Source organism: Heterocephalus glaber, unplaced genomic scaffold (genome assembly GCF_053883595.1).
Source record: "Heterocephalus glaber isolate CG9 unplaced genomic scaffold, H.glaber_assembly_v1.0 deba00001761, whole genome shotgun sequence".
Classification (NCBI taxonomy): domain Eukaryota; kingdom Metazoa; phylum Chordata; class Mammalia; order Rodentia; family Bathyergidae; genus Heterocephalus; species Heterocephalus glaber.
Window position 1 is genome coordinate 3,876,878 of NW_028258458.1, and position 19,010 is coordinate 3,895,887.

The 19,010-nt window shown below is 61.2% G+C and overlaps 2 protein-coding genes across 4 annotated transcripts; one reads left to right on the forward strand and one right to left on the reverse strand.

Annotated features, from left to right (window-relative positions):
* Positions 1–1,400: 1,400 nt before the first annotated feature.
* Gtpbp3 (GTP binding protein 3, mitochondrial) lies at positions 1,401–4,970 on the forward strand. Of its 2 annotated transcripts, XM_004873228.4 has the most exons (9): positions 1,401–1,517; positions 1,637–1,857; positions 1,932–2,018; positions 2,109–2,311; positions 2,449–2,521; positions 2,602–2,745; positions 2,895–3,060; positions 3,287–3,565; positions 3,816–4,970. In XM_004873228.4, exons 1-9 carry the CDS (start codon positions 1,474–1,476, stop codon positions 4,039–4,041), a joined length of 1,443 nt encoding a protein of 480 aa, XP_004873285.1. In that variant the 5' UTR covers positions 1,401–1,473; the 3' UTR covers positions 4,042–4,970. The 2 variants fall into 2 exon arrangements, with proteins under 2 accessions (XP_004873285.1, XP_087058055.1); XM_087201929.1 differs by lacking the exon at positions 3,287–3,565.
* A 2,969-nt stretch (positions 4,971–7,939) lies between these two features.
* Plvap (plasmalemma vesicle associated protein) lies at positions 7,940–18,984 on the reverse strand. 2 transcript variants are annotated; one of them, XM_004873226.4, is made up of 7 exons: positions 18,582–18,984; positions 13,004–13,100; positions 12,192–12,916; positions 11,709–11,769; positions 11,557–11,629; positions 11,112–11,211; positions 7,940–8,647 (listed from the first exon to the last, which is right to left on the reverse strand). In XM_004873226.4, the coding sequence occupies exons 1-7, from the start codon at positions 18,948–18,950 to the stop codon at positions 8,474–8,476; spliced, it is 1,599 nt and encodes a 532-aa protein (XP_004873283.2). In that variant the 5' UTR covers positions 18,951–18,984; the 3' UTR covers positions 7,940–8,473. The 2 variants fall into 2 exon arrangements, with proteins under 2 accessions (XP_004873283.2, XP_004873284.1); XM_004873227.3 differs by lacking the exon at positions 11,112–11,211 and having other exon boundaries at positions 18,582–18,983.
* Positions 18,985–19,010: the final 26 nt, after the last annotated feature.

Genomic DNA, 19,010 nt, shown 5'->3' on the forward strand with positions numbered 1-19,010 from the left:
CCGCCCGCACCAAGGTGGATTCTTCAACTGGTCCCAACCTATGTAACTTCTAGACTCCGCCCTGAGCCTCGGTTTCCCCGTCTGCAAACTATAGACTCTGATTGTTTGGCTGCGGCAGGACGTGGAAGGGACGGGCCTGGTCGGGGAGATTCTGGGAATAACTCACCCACGCCAGCAGGAATGGGGTCACTGGTGGCAGCGGGCTGGCCCCAAGGCTACTTACTGCACTCCCCACTCGAAGGGTAGGACCTCAAGCCCTCACTCTTATTCCCAGCAGGACCTAAATAAAAACACTTCTAGTTAGATGCACACTTCAGATAAACAAAGATGCATTTGGTTTGTTTTGGGTTTTTTTGTGGCACTGGGGATTGAACCCGAGGTCCTCACACCGAGCTACATCCCCAGCCCTTATTTATTTACTTTTGCTTGTCTTATTTTTTATTTTGAGACGAGGTTTCGTTAAGTCCCCACTGCATTAGACTGGGAGCTTGGTGAAGGCCCAGCCTCGAGGCGGAGCAGAGTACACGCTGGGTGTATCCCTGTCGCAGACGGAATCACCGGAATCACCGGAAAGAACGGATGAAAGGATGTCGTCGTGGGTTCCTATTCTGCGGACCACAAAGTCGAGCAGGGCGGGATGAGAACCCTAGTCCGGCCCCCGTTGTTCCCCAGGCGCAGGAGGCCCGCCCGCCCGCCCGGGCTGGCTGAGAACCAGAGGATCTCGGCCAGGCTCCCAAGGCCTCGCCCCCACGCCTGGAATTCTCCGATCAGCGATTTCTCCGGCTCGCCCCTGTCCCGAGTTAACCCGAAAGCGATCCCGGGCTCGGGGGGCCGGGTGGGGGTGGGGGGCTGCGCGGGGCCCCGGCGCGGCGTCCTGGAGGCGGCGGCTGGGTGAGGGCCTGGAGGAGGACTCGAACGGGGAGAGGCAGTCGGGGCTCAGGGGAGGCAAGCCGAGAGCTTCCTGAAAGTTTGGGCAGGATTTTCTCTGGGCCAGGGCCCAGGCTCCCCGGGACTCATCCCCAGCCCTTTCTAGTTTTTGAGACAGGGCTTGAACCAGAGATCCTCCTACTTCAGGCTCCCAGAGTACTGAGATGTGGCCCCTTTCTTGGACTGGGAAACTGAGCGCACCTGTTTTCGCCACCACGCCTAAGGCTACGAACTAGCCAGGTGGACACAGGACTCGAAACGTAGCCTCGCGGTGACTACCAGTGAGCTAAGCCCTGTCCTCTCCCCCAGTCTCGGATCCCTGCTGCGCTAGGGCCCTAACTGTTCCGTCCCCTGTTGCCGCGGGAGCAGTCATCGCGCCGCACCCATAGGAATAAAGGGCTTCAACCTGTGGGCGGGACATATCATAAGTAGCCCAATGGAAGATGAGCGCGTTTCGCCAGTCGTCCGCAGGGTGGGCGGGGCCTGGTGCCTGTAGTTGAAGTCGCGGAGGAAGGTCGGGCAGGCGGAGAGCGAGAGGTTAAGTCCATGTGGCGGGAGCTGCGGACCCTGGCGGCCTGGGGGCCTCGCAGGTGGTGTGACAGGGTGGGGGGTTGCTGGGGCTCCTTCGGTGCTGGGGCTCGAAGCCCTGCCGCGTCCTTCCCGGCCCGGCCCCCGCCCCGCCGTGCCGACGCCCCTCTCTCCTGCCCAGCCTGTGCACGGCCCCCGGGGCCACCATCTTCGCGCTGAGCTCGGGCCGCGGCCGCTGCGGCGTCGCAGTGATCCGGACCAGCGGCCCCGCCAGCCGCCAGGCGCTGCGGAGCCTGACCGCACCCCGCGCCCTGCCCCTCGCGCGCCGCGCCAGCCTGCGCCTGCTGTGCGACCCGCGCTCGGGCGCCCCGCTGGACCGCGCGCTGGTGCTCTGGCTCCCAGGTAGGTCGCCCCGACCCTGCCCGCCCGCCCGCCCACGCTCCGTCCTGCACTGACCACGCCCCCACGCACGCCAGGGCCGCAGAGCTTCACGGGCGAGGACTGCACTGAGTTCCACGTGCACGGAGGCCCCGCTGTGGTGAGCGGCGTCCTGCAGGCCCTGGGTAGGTGACGGCGGCCCCAGGTCCGAGGTGGGCAGGGCGCGGTGCCCAGGGGCGCAGGGCCCGGGGACCCAGGACCCCGGCTCCCCGCAGGCGGCGTCCCAGGGCTTCGGCCGGCTGAGGCCGGCGAGTTCACCAGGCGCGCCTTCGCCCACGGGAAGCTGAGCCTGCCCGAGGTGGAGGGGCTGGCGGACCTGATCCACGCGGAGACGGAGGCCCAGCGGCGCCAGGCCCTGCGGCAGCTGGACGGGGAGCTCGGCCACCTGTGCCGCAGCTGGGCCGAGACACTCACCAAGGCAGGTGCCCCAGGGGCCATGCCGGGGCGGGCGCTCCTCCCCACCGGCCCTCATGGATTGGTCCAGTAAAGATGCCAGGGTGGACCCGGGGGGCAGCTGGGGGCGGTGAGTGCTCACCTCGCCGCTCCCACGCCCAGGCCCTGGCCTATGTGGAGGCCTACATCGACTTCTCGGAGGACGACAGCCTAGAGGAGGGCGTCCTGGAGCAAGGTGGGCCCGCCCGGGCGGGAGCCGACAGCAGCTGGCATCGAAGCCCCCAAGGGCCCTGACCCCCTGCCCTCTGCCCGCAGCTGACCGAGAGGTGCGGGCGCTGGAGGTGGCCCTGGTCTCGCACCTGCAGGACGCCAGGCGGGGGCAGAGGCTCCGCTCGGGGGCGCACGTGGTGGTCACCGGGCCCCCGAACGCCGGCAAGAGCAGCCTGGTGAACCTGCTCAGTAGGTGGGGCGGATGGGCGGGGCGGGAGGTCTGAGGCACTCGGGTGGGTCCGTGGAAAAGGCCCGCAGAGGACAGCTCTGCCCAACAAGGGGAGGAGCCTGCAGCAGTAGTTCTGCGGCCTCAGCCAGCCCCTTCCTCGTCCCCCCAGGCCGGAAGCCCGTGTCTATCGTGTCCCCGGAGCCCGGAACCACCCGTGACGTGCTGGAGACTCCTGTGGACTTGGCTGGGTTCCCCGCACTGCTGAGTGACACAGCGGGGCTGCGGGAGGGCGTGGGGCCCGTGGAACAGGAGGGTGTGCGGCGAGCCCGGGAGAGGTGAGTTCGTCCGTGCCTGCGCACCCTGCTGCGTTTACTTTCCGTGCTTCCGATTCAGGAAGGGGCAGCCAGCCTCCCTCAAGTGGGCGACCTCAACCTGGCCTCACTTTCTCGCAGGCCTCCCCTCCGGCCCAGGCTCGGCCCCGCCCCCTCGGCCGGCCCCGCCCCTTCACCCTCGGCCCCGCCCCCTGGTCCCTGGCACCCCCTGGTTCTCTCTCCAACCCAGGCTGGAGCAGGCTGACCTGGTTGTGGCCGTGCTGGACGCCTCTGACCTGGCCTCCCCATCCTCACGTGACTTCCTGGACACGATTGTGGCCCCCCTGGCACACCCAGACCCCAGCGGGAGCAGCCCGCGCCTGCTGCTGGTGCTGAACAAATCTGACCTGCTGCCAGCCGAGGGTCCACACCCCCAGCCCGGGCCGCACCCCCACCTGCTGCTGTCCTGCCTGACTGGGGCGGGGCTGGATGGGCTGCTGGGGGTCCTGAAGAAGGAGCTGGCTGTCGTGTGAGTCCCACCTGCCTCCAGCCTGTGTCGGTCCTACATGGAACAAACTCTCCCACTATTTACTCGCTGAATATTGGGGACCGAGCCCCAGTCATTAATTTGCCAAGGCTGAGGTGGAACTTTCGAGATCCTCCTGCCTCGGCCTCCCCAAGTGCGGGGATTTATAGGTGTGCAGTGCCATACCTGGCCTAACCTTGCCCACTTTGAAAGGTATCCGCAGATCCGGAGGGACCACTCTCGTCCCTTCCAGGTGCGGGGACCCGAGCACAGGCCCACCACTCCTGACGAGGGCTCGGCATCACCACCACCTGCAGCGCTGCCTGGATTCGCTGGGCCACTACAAGGGGGCGGCAGACCTGGCCCTGGCGGCGGAGGCCCTGCGCACCGCCCGGAGACACCTGACCCAGCTCACCGGGGGAGGGGGCAGCAAGGAGATCCTAGATGTCATCTTTCAGGACTTCTGTGTGGGCAAGTGAGGGGGGCCCCATCGACCCAGCACCCGGGACCCCACTCAGCAGGCAGCCTGACCAGGGACCCTCTGGGGCCACTGGGCCAACTCGGGTTCCCGTGGATGCTAGGAGCCGGTGCCAGTGAGAGGAGGCTTAGGGAGACTGGAAGATCTCAGGTCTGCCTGCTTTGGGATCTGGGTCTTGCTAAAAATCCCCCCCAGACTGGCCCTCAGCTTGAGAGCCTCCTGCCTCAGCCTCAAGTAGCTGGGATCCCAGGAGTCACCACACTCAGGCAGGATCTGTTTCAGAGGTTTTGTGTTTGATTTTGGGTTTTTTCGGTGCTGGGGATGGAACTCACAGTCACTTTTCTGCTCACTGAGCATTTACCACTGAGCCCGATCCCAGCCTCACAGTGTTTTGTTTTGTTTTGCAAATCCCAAAGGAGTGGGAAGGTTCAGGTGACCCAGAAATGCTGCACCTCAGGGCCTCCCAGGCCACCTCTCCCGGCCCTGGCTGAACGCATGCATTTCCAACTCTTCTCTGAGTCTTTGTGTCCTTGTGCGCCTGTCAGTTGAATATGTGGCTTTGTTTTGGGATTTTCTGTTTTGGAGACAGGGTCTCTCTACATAGCCCTGGCTGGGCTCCCAGCGATCCCCCTGCCTCAGCCTTCGGAGTGCTGGGATTACAGGCGTGCACCATCAAGGTCCTGTCATTCACAGATGATTTTTTTTCTTTTTTGGGTACGGGGATCGAACTTGGGACCTTGCACTTTCGAGGCAGGCGTCGGAATCACTGAGCTAAATCCTCGGCCCTCCCCTATCTTAGAAAACAAAAAATAAAGTTTTTGGGTTTTTTTTTTTGTACCAGGGATTGAACTCGGGACCTTGCGCTTGCGAGGCAGGCGGCGGAACCACTGAGCTAAATCCCGGGCCCAAAATAAAGTATTTTTAAAAACAGGCGAATGGAGGTGTCCACTGGCAGGCAGCTCCTCCAAAGATTGCTGGGAGCGCGATGCGGTTGTGAGTGGCCAGCAGAGGGCGCCATGGCCTAAGGAAGGCCGCGCTCGGGCAGATCCTGCCTTTCCTGGGCTCAGGCGAGTTTGCCTCTCATCCCAACTACTCTGCTCAGGAGGCTGAGGCAGTAGAATCACGGGGTTTGAGCCCAGCCTCAGCTATTTAGGAAGACTCTAAAATAAAAAGGGCTGGAGGTGGTGAGCCGTTGCCTAGCACCCTCGAGACCTTGGGTTCTACACCCTGCGCTGCAAACATAAAGCCACGTGGTTGCTCGGAGGCTGTTTATTCCTGCCAGCCTAGTTACCCATGGGTGTAATCCCAGCACTCCAGAGGCTGAGGCAGGAGGATCGCTGAGTGTTTGAGGCTGGCCTAGGTTACATAGTGAGACCTTGTCTCAAAAAACGAACAGGGACTGAGGGATTTAGCTCAGTGGCACCGTGCCTACCTGGCAAGAGCAAGGTCCTGAGTTCGATTCCCTTACCAGAAAAAAACACAACAAAAACACTCCCACCATATACTCTTGGAAGACTGGCCTTCACCTGGTGGCAGTATACAAGTGGCTAGCTCCCCTGAGGAACAGAAACAGGCTCAGCACGCCTGTCACCCCTGATGAGGCAAGGGGAGAACTTGGAACCCATCCTGGCTCACTACTGAGCCTCACTCCAGCCCGGTTTTTTTTAGAGCCTTGCTAAATGTCTCAGGCTGGGCTCAAACCCCAAGATAAACGTGCCTCAGCCTCCTGAGTAACTTAGTGACTTAGACCCGGGGGGGGGGGGGGCAGCTCAGTGGGAAGGGCCTGGGTTCCAGCCCCGGTACCGAGAAAAAGATGAAACCACCCAGAATTCCCAACCGAAGGCGCCCCGTCCCCCGTTCCTTCAGAGGTCACTGTGACATGTGGCGCTCCGGCAGGTTGCATGTCCACCATCCGGGTGCACCCCAAGTGGGGGTTCTTGGGGAAGGACCCGGGACGTTGCTGTTACACGCATTCTGCACAGATAAACTGAGGCCCGGGAAGAAAGCAAAACGTGGGTCTGGGCTGGGTGGGCGCAGTGGCCTGTACTGGCCGAGTGTGCGAGATGTAGACGCCGGCGGCGCTGCCGCGAAAAGTCCCAGTCCGGGCCGGGCCGGGCCGGGCCGTGAGGCAGCTGCGGTGGGCGGGACGCTACTGCTCAGGCGCCGGCCCGGCCCGCCCGGTCCCCTCCGGGCCTAGGGCCCGCGGGACCCAGCCCTTGGCTCGGCTCCCTTTTCCAAGAAGGGCGAGGTGTTTGTGGGAAGCAGGGGTTATTTATAGAGGCGCCGGAAGTCCCCCAGGTCAGGCACTGTCAGGGCTCCCGCGGGGATTCGCCCGAGTCTGCCCCGAGCCGCCGTGGACGGCAGCCAGGCTGCAGGCGGAGCGGAGGAGGCTGCGCCCGCGGGCCTGGGGAGATCAGAATGTTGTGGTTGTTACGGGTATTTTGGGGAGGGAGCGGTATGGAGCATGGGTTCCAGCGCCTTCCACTGAGCTGCATCCCCAGCCCTTTTTTGTTTTTTTTTCCGTACCGGGTATCAAACTCAAGACCTTGCGCTTTCGAGGCAGGTGGCCCTGCCCCTGAGCTAAATCCCCGGCCCTCTTGTTTCATTTTGAGAGTGTCTCGCTAAGTTGCCCAGGCTGGATTTGAACTCTGGATCCTCCTGACTCAGGCTCCCAGAATGCTGGGATGACAGGCGTGCGCACTGCCCCTGTGTTTTAAGTTACTATCATTACAATTTCCACTTCTTGGATTAAAAAATGGAGACAGAGATGGACGGAGTGGGAATGGGATGCCGGGGTGTTTGGCTCTGGACCCCAGATAAGGCCTGGCCAGCATCCGCGGCTCCCAAGGACGCTGGGCTCAGAGCAGCAGGCCGAGAGCCAGGAACGCCCCCTCCTTTCCTTGGGGCCCCCAACTGTCCTGTCCAGGCCACCCGCTGACCCCGCCTGGCCCGAGGCCCCGCCAAGTGTTTCCTGCGGGGAGCGTCTCTCGCGCCGGCTTCCGCATCCCGGAAGTATCGCTCCTTTGTCCCCCGCGTGCCTGCCGAGGAGGCGCTGCCAGCCAGCCGTGACTCACCCCTCCAGGCCGGGATGTGACGGCGGGGTGAGTGCTGGCCTCCGCTGCACTTTTAGGCTTTTCCCTCGATGGCCATTTGCTCCATTTCCTGGAGTCGACTTAGGAATAAGGTCCCGGCCTCCTCTCACGGAACTCGTTTCTAGCGGGGCACTATGGGATTTGCATTTTTCTCTTTTTGTTTTTGTCTTCCTTTGTTTGTTTCTTTTGTTTTTGGTACAGGAGATAGAACCCAGGGCTTTCACACTGGGCTACGTCCCCCGCTCTTTTTCATTTTGAGACACGATCTTATAACGCTGCCCAGGCTGGGCTTGAACTTGCGACCCCCCTGCCTCAGCTTCCCAGAGCCCTGGGATGACAGGCGTGCCCCACCGTGCTGGGCAAAGATTTGCTTTCTACCACCCTGGAGGACGCGGCTTCTCTGCGCCGCCCCAGCCGTCCTCCATTCACCTTTCCTCTGCCACCGCCCAACTCGGGGGCAGCAAACCCACTGATGTCACCCTGCACCCCAGCAACGCGAGACCTCCCTGGCCAGCGGGAGCCCTGCGGCTCACTTCCGGTGACGCCTGGGACTGTCCTCCGTTAAATGGGGTCTGCAACGACAGACCCCAAACCTACCAGCGACGCCGGGCAAGCGTGCGCCCCGGGCCATTTCCTGAGATCCCCCCCGGCCTCGGCTTTCCCCTTTCCGCTGAGCCCTGAGGGACGTCCCCCTCTGCCCAGCCAAGGACTCTGGAGAAGGGTCGCTGCCTTTCCTCTCAAGACTTTTCTTCCTCGTGGCCCCCTGGAGTCTTTTCACAGCAGCAATCACGACCCTGGGGCCTTGAGCAGGGTTTACAATATTTATTAAATGACACCAGTATCTGTACTGGCCGCAGGCAGGGCAGGGGCTGTGCGTGCGAGGCCTGTGGGGGTCTGTCATCCCGGGCCCAGGCCCTCCCTAGCTCCTGGAAACTCAAGGGGGGGCCCTCAAAACCCCCAAGGGGGACCTAGAAACTCCCAAGGAAGGTCTGGAAACTCAGCGAGGGGCCTGGAAACGCCGGAGGTGGGGTGTGTGGCGGCGAATGGCTTCCTGTTCTCACCTCCGCCAGGGGAGATAAGGGAGCGGAGGAGGGAGGGCGGCGGGACGCAGGGCGGTGCGGAGCCAGGGATGCTGTGGGCGCCTCGGCGGGCTGTGACGGGCAACGCGTGAGTGTCACGGCGAGTGTCTCCGCCCGGTGCGGCCGCTGCCCCCGGCGCCGTGGCTTTGTGACGTCATCGCCGCGCGGTAAGGCTTCGGGGGCCACGGCGCCAATGCGGCCTCTGCGCAGGCGCCAGCGCGCAACACCGTCTCCGCTGTGACGTCATCGTGGCGATGTGACGTCACGCGGAGTCTGCGTGCTGCGAGCGAGCATCCTGACGTGGCAGTGCGGTGACATCACGCGGCGGGGGGGGGCGCAGTGACAGCGGGGGGTAGGCGCAATGGCCCAGGGTCGGCAGCGCGTGCAGTGTCCTCGCCGGCTCCTCACCTGCGTCCTGAGGTCGCTTCCTCAGCCACTGCGGAGGGAGGGGACAGCGGGGTGGGTGCCCGCCTGGCACAGGGCTGCTTCCTGGTGGGGCCGGGGCGCAACCAACTCCCTTCCGCCCCCTCCCTTCCTTCCCCGTCTTCCCTGGGGCCCCGCGGCGCACTCCGCCCCTCTCCGTCCTCAGGCAGCTCCCGGGCTGCGGGCTCGAACCCCCTGCCCCAGTGGCACAGGCCCCTGGCATCGCTCGGCCAGTCGCCTGCTCCGTGCTTTGTCCCCCAGAGCCACCAGTGGGGACCCGTGAGTGCCCGGGGCCCTCGAGCCCCAATTCTATGCTTATTATCCCAGAGCTCTGGGAGGCTGAGGCAGGAGGATCACAAATTCAAACCCAGCCCAGGCAACTTAATGTCTTAGAGCCTGACTCAAAAAAAAAAAAAAAGGTCCCATTCTGCTCCCAGGCCTCCCAGGCCTCCAGCCTGAAGCCAGAAGGCAGCCTGTGCCCTGGCCAGGGTCCCCCAGGCTTCTCCCTGGTCCCCTTCAGGTCTCTGCTCAAAGGTCACCTCGGGGAAGCCATCCAGATGCTGCAGAGACCTCCTCAAGTGACCTCATCCTCTTCTGCTTTATCCACCCATCCTTCCTTCCCTCCCCTTGTCTCTTTCAGTCTTTCCTTCTCTTTGGTGCATCTTTTACATCTTGATGTTTTCCCCCCTACCCACCTCCACACTGCCTGGACCAAATCTTACTTAATATTTTTTATACCAATTGTGAATTTTGTTTTTGTTTTTCTGAATCGGGCTCACTGCAAACTCCTAGGCACAAGCAATCCTCCTGCCTCAGTTTCCTGAGTAGTTGAGACTATAGGCGAGGGCCACTGTACCTGCTTTTTTTTTTGGTACCGGGGATTGAACTCGGGACCTTGCGCTTGCAAAGCAGGCGCCAGAACCACTGAGCTAAATCCCCGGCCAGCCCCTGCTGTTTTTTAATTGCTGTCATTGCAGTACTCTGGGAGGCTGAGGCAGGAGGATGGCAAGTTTGAGCCCAGCCTGGGCAACTTATGACTTAATGAGACCCTGTCTCAAAAATGAAAATAAAAAAGGGCTGGGGATGCAGCTCAGTGCAAAGGCCCTGCGTTCGGTCCCCAGTACTGAAGAAGAAGGGGGAGGGAAAGCAACTCCAGAGCTGGGTAACTGGATGGCTGCATTCCGAATAAAATTCAGTTCTCAGTCAGCCACAGAGATAAAGGGCCCAGTGCAGCTGGCGGGTTGGGGAGCACTTGCCTGGCATATACAAGGTCCTGGGCTCCCTGCCCAGCCCCCAGAAGCTCAAAAGAATTGTAAAGACCTTGGGCTCAGCTCTGGCTGCTGTTCGGCTCTGGATTTGCCCTTGGTTTATAACCAGGGCTTCGGTGCATCCAGAACCTGGGTGTCGAGCTGGGCAGATGGCGCATGCCTGTGGGTGGTCCCACCTACTCAAGAGGCTGAGGCAGGAGGAGGCCAGCCTGGGCAGCACAGGGAGCTTGTTTGCAAAAACAAACAAAAGCATGTCAAGACGTAAGGGCTGTGCCCGGCCCTCGGTGCCCAGTGAGCAGCTGAAGCCCAGCCCCAGCCCCTTCCCTGGGGAAGGCTGGCGGCCAGAGCCCTTCCTGAGGCCCCGAAGCCAGAGACAGGAGGCCAGGCCTAAGTGCTCATTGTTTCCTTGCTGGGACGTCATTTGGGGTAAACAATGTCAAGAGCTTCCCCGGTTCTCCGCTGGGCCGGACAGTCCTGGGCTGGGAGCCCGGGCCTGTGAGTGACCCCGGTGGGGCCTCAGTTCCCTCCTCTGAGAAATGGGGATAATAATAGACTCCCTTCCTTGCCACCAGGGCTGTGGGCCAAGATGGAGGGGGCCACTGTCCGCTGGGAGGGCGGGCCCCTCGAACCCACTGCCCTCCTGCAGGTGGGGGCCGAGGGCTCTCCAGGACAGCTGCAGCGCTGGGGGGTGAGCTACCTGCGGAGGGCTCTGCATGCCCGGCCCTGTGCTCCCCAGGCTGTGGCCGTGCGGGCCAACCTGAGGCCAACAGGGTCGGACTCAGGGACACGATCTTTGGGGTCAGAGCTGTGCCTGAAAGTCTGGCCCTTCCTGAGCCTTCCCTCTAATGGGCACCAGCGGGGCGCTGTGTCCTGGCCCTACACACGGCAGTGGGGACCTGGTGGAGCACAGGGTGTTCTGGGCAGGCCCGGGTCACCTAACGGTGATTCACGCCTGGATGTCCTCCGGTGGACTCCCAGCCTCAGGCGAGGTGAAGGGGCGTGGGCCCTAAGCCAGGCCCGGCAAGTGCCGGATGCCCTCCGTGCCCACGCCCAGTGCGTGCAGCTACAGGCCCTGACTCCAGCGCCTGTTCTTTTTATTTCAGTGCTGGGATTCGAACCAAGGACCTCATCCATGCTGGGGAAGTGCTCACCCCTGAGCTGCACCACAGTCCCGTTTATCAATTTTGAGACAGGGTCTCCCTAAGTTACCAGGCTGAGCTCTAACTTGTGATCCTCTTGCCTGGGGCTTCTGAGTAGCCAGGATGACAGGTGCCCCCACGGTGCCCTCTCAGGGCCTGGGTTTCGGCATCTAGAAAGTGGGGATAACAATAGCTCACTCAAGGGCCTGGGATTTAGCTCAGTGGTGCCGAAGCCTGCCCTGCAAGCACAAGGACCCCAGTTCCATTCTCGGTACCAAAACCCAAAACAAAACAGTAGCTCATTCAAGCCAGGTGTGGTGGCATCTGCTTGTCATCCCAGCACTCTGGAGGCTGAGGCAGGAGGGTCAGGGAGCATCAGGAAGACAGAACTGGGTGGCCTTGTTATTTCTGGTTTCTCCGGCCGCAAAGGCCCCGGGCACACAGCAGGCACGAAGTGAAGGAAGCAGCACGTGAGCCCCCACCCCCAGTCCTGGCCTTGTCCAGCGGCCTCTTACTTGGCCGGGCGGAGCACAAAGGGCTGCTGGCTCTCTAGGATCCTCTTCTTGAACTCCTCCAGGCTGGCTGAGTCTGCGGAGGGGGCAGGTGGTTGGAATGTGCCCCGCGGGAAGGGGTCGCCCTGAGTCCTGCCCACCCTAGCTTCACTCACCAATGATGGTCGGAGGGTTGGGAGGTGCAAGCCCCGGGCGAGGAGGGGTCTGCGGCTGCGACTGTGGAAGGAGGAGAAGGCTGGTGGAGCGGGGGTCCCTGGGCCTGAGCCCCCGAAAGGTTGCTGCTCCTCAGGCCTCAGCCACCCACTCGGGGACGGAGGGACTAGGGCCTCCAGGGACCCGGTCTCCGTGGAGCTCGGCTGCCTCAGTGTCTCCGCAGGGCCCACTCCACCCGCGTGAGCTCTATCCCCAGCCTCCTTTAAACTACTTTTACCTTTCGAGAAAAGTCTCACCAAGTCGCAGAGCTGTCCAGGCTGGACCTTCCTGCCCTCCTGCCTCAGCCTCCGGAGTGCAGGGGTGACAGGCGCGCGCCACCACGCCCCTCCACCTCCACTCTGCCGCTGCCCCATTCTCTGTGCCCATCCCCATCCCAGGCCCACGAAGGTCCCCAGGGGTCCCCAGCCCGCCCCTCGCCCTCGCACCTTGGCCTTGACGCAGGTGTCCAGCGCCGAGCTCTTCACTTCCACCTGCATCTGCATCTGCTCCACCTGCCGCCTGCGCTCGTCCAGCTCCTTGGCCAGGGCCTCCTGCTCCTTGCGCAACGCCGCCTTCTCCTCCTGCACCAGGTTCGTCTGGCGCGTGCACTCCGCGCGCAACTGGACCTCGAGCTGCGCCGCCTCCCGCTGCGCCTTCTCAGCCGCCGCCTGCCCGCTGCGCATGCGCTGCTCGGCCTCCAGCTTCTGCGCGCGCAGCTCCGCGTTCTCTCGCGCCGCGCGCTCGATGCCCGCGCGCAACCCGCGCGCCAGCTCCTCGGCCTTGGCCGCCATGAGCGCGGGCAGCTGGTCGCAGGTCCGGCGGATGGCGGCCACCTCGGTCCCCACGGAGTGGAAGGGGCTGAGGCCGGCGCTGTAGCCCAGGCTGTCCAGCGCGCGCGAGACCACGGCGTCACGCCACAGGGTGCGCAGCTCGGTTTCCAGCCGGTCGCGTTCCAGCGGCGCGCACAGCGCCTGCACCTGCTGCAGCCGCCCCTCCGCCAGCCGCTGGTGCTGCGCCAGCTGCTCCCGCGCGCGCCCGCACTCGGCCAGCTGCGCCTCCAGCTGGCGCCGGGCCTGCTCCCAGACGGCCTTCTCGCTGCGGAACAGCGCCCTCTCCTTGGCCAGCTCTATCTCCAGCGTCCTGCCCTTCTCGCCCAGCACGGAGAGTCGGTCTGCGGGCACAGGGCGCCAGTCGGGGGCTGCCCGGCGCCGCACGGGGCCGCCCTCCCGCCGCCCGCTGCCCGCCGCTCGCCGCTCACCGTGGCAGCTCTTGTTGTCCGCCTTCAGCTGCTCCTGGCACCTCTGCTCGCTCAGGATGATGGCCACCAGGTACCGCAGTTTTTCCTGGTAGATGGCCTGCGGGCGCGGGGACACGGGCAGCTCAGCACCCCGAGGCGCGGGGCCCGGAGGTCTGTGGGCCCCGGGCGCCGGGCCAGCACCGCGGGAGAAACGGGGCTTTACTTTTGATCCCGCGCGGCCCTAAAGGAGGGCCCCGAGGTGTGACGCGAAGTTGGTTGACAGATCCAGTCAGCATGGTGATGTTCTAGGGATCCAATGAACAGAAGAGCACTAGGGCTAACGGAACTCCTTGTGTATTTCAAATAGCCGCAAGAGACGATTTTATCTTTAGCTTTTTGATTTTTAATTTTTTTCTACTGGGAACTGAACTCAGGACCTTGCACTTGCCAGGCAGGTACAGTGCCACTGAGCTACATTCCCTGCTCTATTTTTGGCTTTTTGAGACAGGGTCTAGATACCTGGCCTTGAACTCGAAGCGATCCTCCTGCCTCTGCCTCCTGAATGCTGGGATTACAGGCCTGCACCAGCACGGATTTCGAGTGTTCCCAAGACAGAAACACGAGTGTTCCAGGCAGCAGCTGCTCCAGCTGCTCTGCTCTGCTCTGCTCTACTCTGCTCTCTGAACACACTACCTGGGTGTGGAAGTGTCACCGCACCCCAGGAATGTGCAGGACTGTTTGGTGTCAGTTTTCATTTTTTTACTTTTAAATTTTTTTTGGTACCGGGGATCGAACTTGGGTCCTTGCACTTGGGTGGTGAAACCACTGAGCCAAATCCCCGGCCCCTGGTGTCAATTTTAAAACATTAGCATTTAAGAACGTGAAAGGATCGAGGCGCTGGTGCGTGCTGCATGGGTGAACATGAGCTGCCGTGGCAAGGGTGCTGTCCTGGGCGGAACCATTTCCCCCCGCAGGGTCTGTCAGGACGGGGCCTTAGGGTGACCCTGACTTCAGTGTGATGGCTGTCCTCATAACAAGGGGACATTGCCGGGCTCAGTGGTGCATGCCTGTCATGCCAGCACTGGGAGGGTGAGGCTGGAAGGTCCCAAGTCTGACCCCATCCTGGGCAACTCAGTGTCTCAGACAGACAGCCAGACAGACGGACCTGTGCAAAGGCCCTGGGCTCATGCCAGTACCACCCTTCCTAAAACAGAAGGTGCCAGCAAGATTGCTTCCTTTTTTATTGTTTGTTTGTTTGTTTGTTTTGCAGTACTGGGGTTGAATCAGGACCCCCACATCCCCGGCCCTTTTTTATTTGACACAGCATCTCACTGAGTCACCAAGCTGCCCAGGGTGGACTTGAACTTGTGATCCTCCTGCCTCTGCCTCCCGAGTGCTGGAATGACAGGCATGGCCAGGCTGCCCAGCTATTCTTTTAAATTTTAATGTAGTTTTGTTCTCTTGTCAGTGCTACTGGGGACTGTACCTTGCACGCACAAGGCTAGTGCTCTGGCTTGTGCTCGGCACGTCCCCAGCCCCTGCTGACCACCTGACACAGACCTCCACTCCCGGAAGTGGGAGAGAAGAAGTTGCAGCTGCTGAAGCCCTGAGTGCCAGGTGCCATGTTACGGCTGCCCCAGCAGAGGGACGCGGTACCAAGGCCATTCCACGGGACAGGGGAGTCTCCCACGGGGTGCTGGGCAGCTAGACGTCCACACACTGGTCTCACATCAGGGTAAAATGCCTCCAAATGCTCGCCTACCATGCACAAGGCCATTGAGTTCAAACCAGCATTGGGAAAAACAGTCAAAGACCTAAATATGAGACCAAAACTCTCAAACTCCTTCAAAGAAACTATGAGAAGCCAGGCCTGATGGCATAGGTCTGTCATCCCAGCTCTCAGGAGGCTGAGGCAGGAGGGTCAAAAGTTTGACCCCAGCCTGGGCTGCACAGTAAGCCCCTATCAAAAAGCAAAATAATAAGAATAGTCTGGCTTCGATCCATGGTACCAAAAAAAAAAAAAAAGTCTGGCAGCTCCTCAAAATGTTAAAATATAGTAGCCATATGACTCCCCTGTCCACTTGTTTGTATCCCATTTGTTTGTATCGACTCCAAAGAAATGAAAACCTACAGGAAACCTGCAGCCCAGGGTCCATAGCCACACCACTCACAGTGACCAAAAAGTGGAAATGGCCCAAATGCCCAGTGGACAAGTGGAAAAACACAAGGTGGTCCAGCCACACTGTGGAATATTACTCGGCTATGAAAAGGAAGGGGGCTCTGACACACACTACAAGGCAGATGAACCTTGAAGAGGATGCTGGTGACAGCAGCCAGGCACAGAGGGGCACCGTTGCGTGCCCCTGACAGGAAATAGCCAGAACAAGCGAATCCACAGGGACAGGAAGCAGATGGGGTTGTCAGGGCTGGGGGAAGGGCGGCTGGTGGGGACAGGGTTTCCTTTGGGGCACGGAATGTGCTGGTGTGTGCACACATCTGTGAGTGTGAGTGTGTCTGAGTTGGGGACGTACAGGGTGCGGAGCAGCCTTCGTGCAGCTAACCCAGAGAGGCCTGTGGCTCCGGGCCGGACCATGCAAGCCGGTGTCCAAGAGAGCCAGCGGCAGGGGGATAGAGACGCTGCCCCCGCAGCCCTGTCCCTCTTCAGAGCTGCCCAGGCCGAGTCCCTCGGTGTGAATGGGGAGAGGACAGACCTCACCTGGAAGCCCCAGCCACTAGCTGGGCACAGTGGCCACGCCCGTCATCCCAGCACTTGGGAGGCCGAGGCAGGAGGGTCAAAAGTTTGAGCCCAGCCTGGGCACCTTAGTGACTTAGTGGGACCCTGACTCAAAACATTTAAAAGAGGGTGGGGGCGGCAGCTCGGTGCACAGGCCCTGGGTTCCATCCCCAGCGCCACAAAGTGAACAAATACAAAATACTTTTTTTAAAAGGGCCGGGGATTGAGCTCAGTGGTTCCGCTACCTGCCTCGCAAGTGAAAGGTCCTGAGTTTGATCCCTGGCACCAAAAAAACAGAAGATAAAATTTAAGAAAGAAATCACATTGATTTCCCAATAACACCAGGATGGAGTGGGGACTCCTGGCCAGCGTCTGAGTCACCTCCCAGGAAGGGGCAGCAACCGTGACCTAAGGGCCCCCGGTGCCCTGTGAGCCCTCAGGGAATCCAAGCCAGAGGAATTTGTCAGCCCAAAGGAAAACACAAGAAGAAAAGGCAAGGGGACTCAGCTGTGATTTTCAACTTTTTTTTTTTTTTTTCTGAGACAAGGTCTCACCATGTGGTTCGGGTTGACCTTGAACTCACTGTGTAGTTCAGGCTGGCCTCGACTCATGGTGACCCTCCTGCCTCAGCCTTCTGACTGCAGGGATTACAGGCATGTGCTATCATGCCTGGATGGGTTTTCAAATTTTTAAGTTTGAAAATTCCAGAATCGGAGCTGGGGGTGTAACTCAGCGGTAGAAACACCCAGTCAGCAGGCACAAGGTGCTGGGTTCCATCCCCAGCACCAAAAAATCAATAAAAATAATAAAAATAAAAATCGAGGGGGGAATGGGATAAAATAAAATTTATTAAAAAATAAAATAAAAATTTGGGCCAACCATGGTGGTGCACAGTTGTAATTCCAAGACACTTAGGAGGCTGAGGCAGGAGAGTCACCATGAGTTTGAGGCCAGCCTGGGCCACTTAGTGATGTAGCAAGACACCATCTCAAAACAAAGCCCAGTCTGGGCCCCGGGGTCAACTGCCAGGTGTGGGGTTTCCAGGACCCTGGATTCACGTGAGTGTCCAAGGCTTCATGGGTGGGCCCGATGGCTGGATGCATCCTGCACCCCAAACAGGCCAGTTCCCGGAGGCGTGTCTGGGGGCTGCTGTGACCCGAAGTGGGTGGTGGACCCACTCCTGGGGCCTGGGTGGAAGCAGGGCCTTGGGATTGAGCCACGTCCCAGGCCTTTTTATTTTGCTACTTCAGTAAATTGCCCAGGCTGGGTTGGAGCTGGTGATCCTCCTGCCTCAGCCTCCCAGATCTTCTGGGGGTCTGAGGGGCGTGGAGTCTCACCCTATGGCACCTGGCTTGGAGTTCCCGGCATAGCCCAGGGATGGGGGGATGGGTCCCCGCCCTGGTGCTCTGGGGGACTCCAGGGTCCAAAGGGGCGCTGGGGCATCTGACCACCTCCTTCCTGGCCCCTCATCCTGCCCCCCGCCTGTCCCCAGCCAGCAGGGCTGAGGCCACCAGACTCCGCTCGCGCCCAGGCCAGCAGGACTCCTGGCTGGGAGGAGGCGAAGAGAGAAAAGGCCCTGCCTGCGGCATGGGCCACAAGTGGGGTGCGAGGGTGTCCCCCACCTCGATGCTGCTGTCCCCGGGGGCCAAGGGTCTGTGCCCTGTGGGGAGATGTTCTCCCCTCTCAGGTCCCCACTTCCCTGGCTCCTCCCTGCCCAGCCAGGGAGACCGATTGTGGACAGGACACTTGCCCAGCACCGTTGTGTGTGTGTGTGTGTGTGTGTGTGTGTGTGTGCGCGCACACGCACTCGCCTGCTCATGCCACTGGGGTCTGAACCCAGGGAGCGCTGAGCTAATCCCCAACCCTTTCTTAAAACTTTTTTTTGAGACAGGGTCACAAGTTGTGTCAAACTTTGATCCTCCTGTCTCGGCCTCCCGAGTAGCTGAGATTACAGATGGGCACCACCAAGTCTAGCTGATGTTCCTATTTTCGCGGTGCTGGGGAGGGAACCCAGGCCCCCGCGCTGGGCCAGCACTCACTGTGCGTGGGGGCATCTCTGCGGACACTCCTCGGCTGGGCTTCCCCGAAGCCTGCCCTCTGCGGCCGGCCACGCCTGGCGCGGGCACTTCGTGGACCTCGGTTCAGGGGCTCTGGCTGCCCCTTCACGCCCAGGGTACCCACTCACCTGAACGCTGGGCGGACAGTGCTGGGGTCTCAGTGGCCCCACCAGGGCCGTGGGTTGGAAACTTGGTCCCCACTGGGTGGTGGGGAGTGGCCCGTTAGGAACTGAGCTCCCCAGCCTCAGCACCCTGAGCCAAACGCCAAACAAACCTCTACATTCTGCCTGTCTGTGTGTTTCTTCATCTCTCTTCTTTTGTTTTTCTTAGACAGGGTCTCGTATGTGGTTTAGGCTGCCCTTGAACTCACTGTGTAGTCCAGACTGGCCTCAAACTCACCGCAGTCCTCCTGCCTCAGACTCCAGAGTGCTAAGATGGCAGACATGCGCCACCACGCCTGGCTTCCTTCTTCCTTTTTGAGGCAGGGTCTCACTGTGAAACCCAGGCCAGCCTGGTCCCCAAATCCTCCCTCCTCAGCCTCCTGCCACGCCTAGCCCTGAAGCCATGTTGTAAATTACCTGCTCTAATTATTTTGTTTTAGGACCTGTAAACAGACTAAGACTGATAATGACTACTTTTTGGTTAGTTATAAGTACAGGCCAAGCCGGGCACGCGCCCGGTGGCACACGCCTGGTGGCACACGCCTGTCACCCCAGCACTAGGGAGGCGGAGGCAGGAGGATCAGAAGCCCTGTCTCAGAAACTAAGCCCCAGACAGACAGCGCACAAGGCCCTGCGCGCAGGCTCACCTGGTCGGCCTGGCACTGGCGGAAGCTGGCGTTGATGCCCTCCAGGTCGCGGCGCGCGCCCAGCAGCATCTGCATGATGCTGTCCTTGGCGCGCGCCGTGAGGTTGAGCTCGCGCGTGAGGTTGGCGCGCGCGGCCGTCAGCTCCACGACCTGGCCGTGTAGAGCGGCGGCGCGGCGCTCAGTGTCCTGCAGGTTGGCCTCGGTGCCCTGGTGCACGTTGCCGTACACCATGAAGAGCACCAACCCCACGATGATGAGGGTCTGGACGAGCGACGCGAACAGGAAGAGGTAGCGCAGGTAGAACCAGCAGCCGCGCTCGGAGCCGCCCGCGCGCGCGTAGGGCGCCCCGGGCTGCACGGCCAGGCCCATGGCCGCCCTGTCGCGCTGTCGCGTGGCCGCGTCCTCCCCGGCGCCTTTATGGGATCCGCT